Source organism: Platichthys flesus, chromosome 4 (assembly GCF_949316205.1).
Source record: "Platichthys flesus chromosome 4, fPlaFle2.1, whole genome shotgun sequence".
NCBI classification, from domain to species: domain Eukaryota; kingdom Metazoa; phylum Chordata; class Actinopteri; order Pleuronectiformes; family Pleuronectidae; genus Platichthys; species Platichthys flesus.
Genome location: NC_084948.1, coordinates 815,846 through 825,934, shown reverse-complemented (window position 1 = coordinate 825,934; position 10,089 = coordinate 815,846). Strand labels below are relative to the sequence as shown.

The 10,089-nt window shown below is 40.5% G+C and overlaps 1 protein-coding gene and 1 long non-coding RNA gene across 3 annotated transcripts; one reads left to right on the top strand and one right to left on the bottom strand.

Annotated features, from left to right (window-relative positions):
• The first annotated feature begins 697 nt into the window (after nt 1–697).
• On the top strand, nt 698–3,257 carry LOC133951999 (uncharacterized). 2 transcript variants are annotated; one of them, XR_009920511.1, is made up of 4 exons: nt 698–1,195; nt 1,815–1,901; nt 2,605–2,752; nt 2,988–3,257. It is a non-coding gene; the product is annotated as an uncharacterized LOC133951999 (long non-coding RNA). The 2 variants fall into 2 exon arrangements; XR_009920512.1 differs by lacking the exons at nt 2,605–2,752; nt 2,988–3,257 and adding an exon at nt 2,028–2,116.
• Nucleotides 3,258–6,110: 2,853 nt separating this feature from the next.
• LOC133952194 (zona pellucida sperm-binding protein 3-like) lies at nt 6,111–6,965 on the bottom strand. The gene is made up of 2 exons (XM_062386530.1): nt 6,422–6,965; nt 6,111–6,345 (listed from the first exon to the last, which is right to left on the bottom strand). Exons 1-2 carry the CDS (start codon nt 6,902–6,904, stop codon nt 6,223–6,225), a joined length of 606 nt encoding a protein of 201 aa, XP_062242514.1. The 5' UTR covers nt 6,905–6,965; the 3' UTR covers nt 6,111–6,222.
• Between the last annotated feature and the right edge of the window lie 3,124 nt (nt 6,966–10,089).

Sequence of the window (10,089 nt, the reverse complement as noted above, 5' to 3'; positions counted from 1 at the left end):
TGGCCTCTCAGAGTGTGAGATGGTAACATTTTGTCAGCCCATTGTTTTGCATTGGCGTGTTCTCACGTCACGTGACTCACAAGCTCCCGTCTGCTGAGAGGAAAACATGGCGGATATTCCTTGTTTTCTCAGATAAAAATATACTTTTGTAACTTAGTTTGGGCATAAAAATACATTCTGACACCATTTCTAGTGAGAAATGTGCTCTTTGCTTCCACAGTCTTCAGCCAGTTCGTGCTTATGATAAATATTTTAATAGTTATCACGAATGTTTTTATAGTTGCTATGAGGGTTGCTATGACGCTGCCATGCCAGCACGGCGCAGCGTGCTGTTAAAATCACCGTCCCTGCGTGGTGTCCTTCAATGATCGTGAATGTTATTCACGTTATATAATATTAATATTTGAGGCTAGATTACACCTCTAATGCGAAGGATCCTGCGAGACCGTTCATCCCGAAGGGGGACCGACTGCGCCACGGACCGACTGGGTGAGCGGAACTGAGGTGTGGCTTTTAGTAAACATCCGGACCTTTAACTCTGGGCTGCGTAGTTACCACCGAGCGCTTGGAAGACAAAAGATGTCATCTTCCTTCTGTCAGGTGAGTGGTTTATTGTTTTTAAAGATCGTTACGATCTAGGTTTACAGTCGAGTGCTGACAGCGGATGCGGAGTCCGTTGATACACACAATACTAATCTTCAGCTAATACGCCATTGTTAGCCACATGCTACAGCCCACCGTAGCCTGTGCTACCTGGGAGGTGAATACATGGTTGTTGAAACCAGTTCAAGACGCTTAGCTCATCATTGAGGGACGCTACAATATAAATATAAACATGAATTTGATTTATGAATGCTTTAGATTAATAAGGAGTGTATTTCTCTACCATTACTCCAAAATATCAGATCAATTTGGTTTAATGTATAGTATGCAATATGACAATAATGTTTCCATGTTATGGAGTTGCAATTCATTTTATAAAACAATTCCTATGTTCTGTTTTTTAATCAAGAAAGATCCAAGTGAAGGTACAGGAGTTTCATTAACGTCAATAACTTGGACCGAACACTTTGTTTTGCTTGATGAAGAGCAGGAAGGGCAGCCTGGAGAGAAAGAGAAGCCGGGTTGAGCCCACTACCATCATCCACGTACCACGAGGAAGATGAGGGAGAGAAATGATCCTACCATTAAAGAGGTACTTTTAAGTTACATACCAGAAACACCATTTTATATAATATGCCAAATATACATTTTTATAAAATCCCCAAAGTACGCTTGCTGACATACAAGTTAATATCACACTGAAAGAATTTTGATCAATCATGCTTCCCTGCTGTGATTGTTTAAGTGGGAAAACAACTTTTTCCACAGGAAGGCAAGTCAATTTAAGGAATACATGTTCAAAGTTTTCCTCTGTTATGTATAATGATGACCCCCATCAAACATAATGTTAGCAATCTTTACACCTTTTAATTTATTCTGATTATTTCTGTCTACATGTGTGAATTTGCCTTCATTAGTTTCAGAAAAGAGCGATGATGTATCGGTCAGTGGGCGGCAGCACGAGACTCCGCAAACTAGTCTGTAAGCAAAGTAGACAAAGGCATCGAGGTTGCGGCCTGCCATCATTGTTATTTTGCTTAAGGGACTGAATATGTATCATGTAGAAATATTAGCATTTCCCTTATATCTACCAAAACTGCTTGTTTCACAGACTGCAGTTTTGTTTTGGTCCGATGTGGTGTGCAAATACAACTGTATCTGCAATGGGTTGTTGGGCATTAACATTTGTAACTCTAATTTTGTTTTGACAGACTGTGAAAAGAGCGTTGAGAACATCACCACTCTACAGGAAGACACAGTCCAGTAATGGGTGTCAGAAGTTCAGTAGTGAACGACAGGTACTGTGGAAAAATGTGTGTCATTGTTGTACAATGTCCTTTGACTCTGTTTACACAAGGTTAACACAAAAAGGTTTGATTGTAAACTGATATTGGTATGAATTCATGTTATCTCCTCTTCACAAGAAACAAACAATCCAAATTACCTGCAGAACGCCCTTGATGGAGGCTTCAGCTGCATCGTCAGACTGGCGAGACAGCAAGATGCCAACTTTAATGCCAATTTATTTGTGTAACATTCTGTGACCAAATGTATAGATTACTTTTTTTAGATTGTAAAAAAAGAGAACCCATTTATTAAAAAAAAACTACACTAGAATTACCGCAATGCGTTGTATGACTCCGCTAACCAGCGCAGTGTCCGTCTACATATTTCTACATATTTTCTCTCGTATAAATGACACTGTGTCTCTTGACAACTGAAACCATAAGATGAGGTCAGTGTGGCCTTGACCTTTTGACTTTAACACAAATACACAGTTAGACAATCCGAAAACATACAGTTATGCCAAAATATCTTTGGTTTCACATACTAGATGGCATAAGCAGAGACATCAACTCAGGAAAAATATTTCTGTAGAAAAGAAAGCCCTGTACGTGTGTATGTATACATCAATCATGCTTCCCTGGAAGCATACGTGTGTATGTATACATGTATGTAACGCACTATTGAGACGTCTTGTTTTTGATCATATATTCTCAGGAAGGACTGATGCATGTACTGAGACGGGACGTGAGGGCCTACTCTGCGTGCTCAGAGTTCAAGCCCAGCAGGCTGCAGCGGGCCTGACATATTCCGGAACAGCAGCACAGTCTTTGGATGACTCCTCTGAAGATGAAAACATGGCGAGGTACTTCTCCACTGATGAAGAACAGTGAGGGCTGTGATTAGCTACACTCTCTTGCTACAAGACTACTCTTGCTACTCCCTGGCAGCCTTAGGAAGGCATTAGCTTGCTGTTGGGTAGCTGTTAGCTTCAGCATTTTTAGGTTTTAGCGGCCTGTCTGACGTTTATGTTTAAAAAAAAAAATCTGAGGGGACCATCTTCATAATTTAACACTATGGTTTGTTTGTGTGTCCTTCAGTTCTTCTCAAGTGAAGCAGTACAGGTGTGCCTCAGCTCCACGGTCCCTTCTGCAGCCTCCGCTCCTGATGCTAACCTCATGTCTCCATCACACCAAGCAGCAGACCTGGAGTGACAGACCTTTCTCCAGAGCTGCCCCCTCCCTCTGAAACCCCCCTCTCCAAAACACTATTGGTGGCGTTTTTAAAGTCTTATTTGCATGAGAATTGTTGATCATAACATTTCCAGCAGATGCCTTAATGTAATGTTTGTGAACAATAAATGACATTGATCATAACATATTGGTATTTCCTTGCACTTCTACACCATGATATTGTCAGATATGATGCTGATTACATTAAAGCAGTGAATGCTCTGCTTTAAGCAACATAAACACACAATGATTCAATGGATCTGAAGTAGAATGGGCACATTACATTCTGTAGAGAATGCCTCAGTTATTGAAGTCAGAAAATACATTTCTTTATCTGAGGTTCCAGTCATTTATAGTCACAGGAAAGCACACAGGTCTGGTTGTCTAGGGACACCCATATCATATTGTTTAAGATGTGTAACATCAAGTTTGTGTATCAGTTCAAAATACATTCCGTCATTAGTCAAGAGTTCACTCTTGTTTACACTAAATTTAGGTGACCCAGATGTTTCACAATGCATCTGATAAGGTCTTATGAGAAACATTCTTAACATTAAAGAAATTAACACAGAGGTTAGCAATAGATGTTTGACTCAAATCAGTAGCTGGTAATCAGCAGCCTGACTTATTCAAACACATTAATACTACAATGAATGAGGCAGGGGTTGTACTTCGCTACATTGGAAATTACAACCGTTACTGAGTAAAAAAAAACATAGTTCAAGGCGCAAGGCAATTTTCACTGCAGTGGTAGATGCTGCATAGACTGGGTGACGTTCCCTCACGTGCACGTTCAACCTGTTCGCGAAAAATATGCGCGACATGCACAACACTGCAGAGGGAGCCACTGCAGAGCGGCTACAGAGGCGCCTGTGGCTGAAGAGCTGCGGGTTGCCGACCCCTGGCTACGGCGAAAGAGCGATTTGTTTACTGCTCCGCCGTTAAAGACATGCGGACGTCAAAACATTAGTTCGGCTATAATATTAGTTTCGCCTCGCATTTTCCCCTCCCGGTCGCGCGCACCACCTGTTATGACTCCGCGCACCACACAGTTTGAGAATGACTGCGCTACACAGGGCCGGCCCTAGCATTTTTGCCGCTCTCCGCAAGCTTCACTCCTGGTGCCCCCCCCCCCACCGTACACACAGGCAGTGTATTTAGCAAGGCAGCCGACAACAGCAGAGCGAGCAGAGCAGGAGGCAGAGGGGGACTGAAGAGAAGCTCCTCAGCTTTATACTCTCCAGCTTGACTAGGGCTCAAGATGTACAGTGGCACCACTGTACATCTTGAGCTGACCGAGACACACAACAGTATAAGAAAAACATTTACTGTATATTCCTCAGGAGAACAAGAAATAGTTAACCTACTATTATTTCATAAACTGAAGATGTTTCTCAGAAGTAGACATAAGAACACAATTGAAAATACATTTTGGCAGAAAATTTGGTTTCATCCCTTTTCTTCAGGTAGGAGTATTGTGTGAATGCTGGCTGATCATGTTGGCGCATCCTATATCGTGTTGGCAGCTTATCATGAATAGTGGTGTTGGACCATGATCAAGTTGGCAGCTGATGGTGGATCCTTATGGTGGCAGTGGATCATTACGATGGATTATGGTGGCACCTGGTTTAGGTGGTGGATCCTGATTGTAGTTGCAGCTGATAGTGGACTATGATTACAACAAGCCTGCTTGATATACAATATGCCTACTCAGATACTTTGCCATTAATGACAATAACTCCTCAGTTTCTGTGGCATCTATTGCACTTCGGTCTGAGGGTTGAGGACAGATGATATCACACCTTGTTAAGCGTTTTGAGACTAATTGTGATTTGTTAATATTGGCTATACAATTATAATTTGATTAATTGATGAATTTGAATGCTACATTTATTCAAATTGTTTTGTTACTCACTTAAGTCATCAAATGGAGTACATTATACATTAAATGTCAGAGACTGTATTCTGTATTCTGTTTTCCTGGAGTATGCATGTTCTACATGGTATTTCTCCTAACCTTAAAATGCCCATTGATGTAAATAGAAAAATAAATGGTTGTTTGTCTCATCATTAAGATGCAAAGTAAAACCATAGCTATGTTCAATCAAGTTCTATAAACTCTTCTGGAATCCTGATGATTTAAACGAAAATGTTGCTTTGCAAGAGCAACTATTTAAAAAATGTATGGGCAACAACACTACTATTTTATGTCCATCAAGAAAGCTGTAATTTAGGAGGTTGTTTAGGCCATATATCTTGTTTTATTTATTTTGTTAAATCTCTATTTAATCAGGCAGTTATATATATTTTCCAAAAAAGTCGGTTTTCCAAAAAAGGCCTGAGATCAAGAATCCTTCACAATCAGCAACAAACAATTACAAAGGCCGCCTGATGTCTGAGGAGTAGAGTGGTCGTCCTCCAACCTGAAGGTCGGCAGTACGACCCCCAGTCTGACCCATCTGAATGCCGAAGTGTCCTTGGGCAAGATGCTGAACCCTGAATGGCCCCTATAGAATAACAAAGTGCTGCGAATATATGCACTGTATGAATGTGAGTGTGAATGGGTTAATGTAAAACTGTACTGTAAAGCACATTGAGTGGTCATCAAGACTAGAAAAACCTATATAAATACAAAACCATTCTTTTAATATGCTAGAACTGTCAGAGAGCCAGTCGAGGTTGAAATCGCCCATAATTAATTACAGGAGTCATGCAGCATCGAGACTGTCAAATGTGCTGAAGGGTGAAGAAGCATAACATTTTATAAATAGGTTCCCCAGATGGTTTTCATAACACATTACATTATTAAGAGTAATGTAACCATCTGTTTGACCTGAACATTACTTGGAACATTATGAGCAACCTATTATTTAGCTTTTACAAACTAGTCCTGCCATAATACAACTTGTTTAGTGAGTAACCTTCTGCAAGACAAAAAGATAAAATGCATATAACCATGAAAAACTATTTAGCAATAGGTTACAATAAACTTCCCTATTGTAGGTTTATGGTGAAAAAAGTTTATTGTAAATTTCAATTTAAAAAGATGATCATAAAAAATGTTCACAGTAAACTTGATTGGGTCTTGCTGGCAGATTTCTCTTCACCTTGGGTAGTGGCACTCTACTCCAATGACCGCACTCTGGCTCCGTATAATGCCACTTCTGCTCAACACTTTAGGGTTGTAGACCAATGTGAAGGCATAAATGAAGGCATTCTCTGTCATCTAAGGAAAGACAACAGTTTTTAAACAAACAATTGTCCGTAAGCATTATATGAATGAAGTAATACAATTCTCATACCGTAAGTGTGCTGCCACAGCCTTGCAGCTCAGATTCAAAGACAAGCACATGAGACAAGTTGTCAACATCAGTGGCTGGACAACCACCAAGCATGATCTCCTCAGGTTTAATCAACCTGCCGAGGCCTAGCAGGTCCTGACTCACTTCCACCTGGATTCTACTTTCCCCACACCTCAAAGCAACAGGGTAGGTAGTCACCGGCTGCCGCAGTTCAAACCTAACAGGAGGCGTGTTCACAGGATCCAATGGATCTTTTGGAAACCTCCAAGAGTGTGCGCTGACTGTTGGCTGGGTTCGCTCTACATGGAGTCTGAGAGCTTGTTCAACAGACGCCCTGGAGTTCTTCCTTTCAGGCTCTGCTGCTGCAGGCTCCTGCGCCTCAACCCCCCAGTAGTTTGGCGCGCTTATACTGAGAAATTGAGCATTACTAAACCTCACACATGTCAGCACAAAGCCAAATATGACAAGCTGGCTGGAGCCCATTGTTGCAAACAACCAGACACAAGGCAGCTTTCTTGAGTATGACCACTGAGGCAGACAAAATAAGTAACTTCTCCCTAAGCCTAATTAGCTGAATCCCTCTCCACATGTGTGGATATCACAGCTGAGCGTGTTTCACTAATGGTCAGTGTACCACGTGCACAGAAGCTGTGTCACAGTCATCCAGTATTAATTTACTGGGGCTCCACAAACAGTGCTTTGTTAATTTAAAGGCACTTTGTACTGAGAGTTATTTTAAAACAATTTGGTCTTAGGGCAGAAGATATCACACGTTGTTGAAGCCCTATTAGCCAAATTGTGATTTGTGAATATGGGCTTTAAAAATGTAATTTGATTGATTGATGGACATCATAAAAACAGGTATTCAGTGAAAACCTTACAACTTGTAATCAACTGATTTACAGTAGCAATCTGATCTAAGGAGATAAGTGCAATGACAGTGGATCTTTAGTACATTTAGTTTCTGATAAGCATTCTGTGGCGAAATTGACAATTTCATGTAGAACTACAAAATTCAATTTTTTTTGAATATTTGTCTAGTACTTGTTGCCGATTCCAGAGAGATACTCTTTTAGTTTGAGAGACAGAGAAACATAAAGGCAGAGAGAGAGAGAGGATTATGTGTTACTGTTTAGGAGCAGCAGCAGTAAAAGGAAGCAAAATAAAACTTTTCCCCAGAGCTAGTTTTGAACCTACAACCACTTATTCACTGTACAAGCATTTCAACCACCCATGTAATCAAACAATGTTGCTGAACAGTTATGCAAGTTTCCAGTCTCCTTTCGGGTTCCTGTTTTTCTTTTTGTGATAATCCAGCCTCTTTTAGAGAAAGGGGACTTGGTATGTTTCAATTTGGCACCAGTAGCAAAAAGCAAACATTTTTTTTTTGCCCAGATCTGAATTTGAACCCACCACCTCTGATTCCCTGTTCAAGAGTTTCAACCTACTGAACTAAGCACAATGTTGATTAACAACTGTGAAATGTGTTACTTTAAATAGTTCTTCCCCCTCTCCTCTGTTTGTTATCTCATAAATTAGTCGCACCTGTGTGTCCACCACTGAGAAGAGACAGATCTATGCTCCAGCGCAGCTATCCAACCAATTACTCTTTTTCAAAAGCTATAAGTCTGATCTGTGAAATAAAAACTCTGTGAGAATCCCAAGACCAGGTGAGAGGGGGGGCGGGGCACTCAAAACAGGTCAATCTGAGGAGCGCTGTTTTAGACAGGGGAAAAAAGGGTCCTGTTTTAAATTATTCTTGTGGTATTTTGACCAAAAAATTTTGCAGACATTTCATTAAGACCCCAAGTATCAACCATATCAACTGTTGTAAAAGGTTCATAATATGTCCCCTTTAAAACCCGTTGTACCTGCCAGGAGAGAAGGTGGAGGATCGACACAGGCCAGCCGGTGCCACAGGGTAGATGAGACCAGGTTGTTAACTATTAATGTCCTGCCTATGTATGACATTTTGGGCAACAGCCACCTTATTTTAAGAACATTCGCAATGTCTGTATAGAAAACCCGGATCATGGCTATAAAACCTGGGTTGAACCCAAAAGCAGCCAGAATCTGCCATAAGTACTGGTGTTCAACGTGGTCAAAAGCCTTTTCCTGGTCTATGGAAAAAAGACCAGTCTCTATCCCAGAAGGACAAAGAAATCAGCAGGAAGGCCAACTATCCCTGGAGCTTTGCCGCTCTGCAGGCTCATGGTGGCTCTGTGCAGCTCTTCCTTTGTAATGTCTGCAGCTAGCTCCGTGTTGTCCCTGCTTACATGAGGGAGACCATTCTGAAAGCTCTGAGACTGAGACTTCAGAGCCGCTACCCGTTCGTAAACAGTGAATGGTCTTCCTTTGTCCATTTTTCTCCTCCAGCCCAAAGAAGAACTGGGAGGGGGCATCCATCTGCGAGATGTTCATAAAACCTGGACCTGACCAGAGCTCCCTGTGCTGAGACGCCCAGCAGGTTGGCTATAGCCGACTGTTTGGTCTTGAAGGAGTCTAAATGCCCTTCATCTCCTGTAGAAGCTACTAAAGACTGTAATTCTTCTACCTGTCTCTCCAGATCTCTCATTGTCCGGATTAAATCTCTGTTGACATTGTGAGTTAACTGCTGGCAAAGTTCTTTTATTTGTGTTTTCCCAATGTCCCATCACTGCTGTTGTGCAATAGTAGGAGTAGAATTGACGTTGGCTAATTATTAATAATCATGAAATATCATTATTAAAATAACAATTATTCATTAAAAATAATACAAAATGATAAAGCTATTAATTAAGAACAGTAACACATTTAATTAGAAATGATACGGTTATACATTAATAATAGTTAAAATAATTAATGAAAACAATACAATTATCAATTAAGAATAATACAAATCTGTAATCATTGCTTATTGTCGCGGGGCACCACCCTGGTTACAGGGACCAACGAGTCAATCTATAAAATATCAGTCTCATAATGATAAATGTCAAATCAATAATCTCAATATTTAATATTAATAATTATTTAATTAACAGTGAAGGCTTCTAAATTCGAGCACAGGCAGGCATAATCCAGCTGCAATCACATACATATGCACAAATAATCACAGACTACAGATACTTTAATTACAAAAGCATTTATTAAAAAGGGGAAATAAAGTTATAATGTTATTCAATGATTCATCATTTTAACAAGCTCCGATATTTCAAAGATAAACACAGCAGCAGCACTTATCACAATTCAGAAAAAACATGTAAAACCGGCGGTCTACCTATGTATGTCTGTCTCGGTATGTGTGTGTGTCTGTGTCAAAGTGTCTCTCTGTGTGTGTTTGTCTATGTGTGTGCATGTGAAATACAGTTAGTGTTATTTAATGATTCATCATTTTAACAAACTCCCATATTTCAAAGATAACAACAGCAGCCGCTTATCACAATTTAGAAAACACATGTATTCATCTATGTGTATCTGTGTGTGTGTATCTGTCTGTGTCTATCAATGTGTCTCTGTGTCTGTGTGTGAGAGAGCGAGAGAGAGAAAAAAAGAAGGGGGGCGTGGCGATGACGCAGTCACGTGGTGACGTCACATCTAAGATGGCGGCCGATCATGATTCATGGAATCAAGGCCTAAAAACTCTAAAAAAGGCGGATTGACTACAAAACAAGATGGCGGAGCCGTTATGA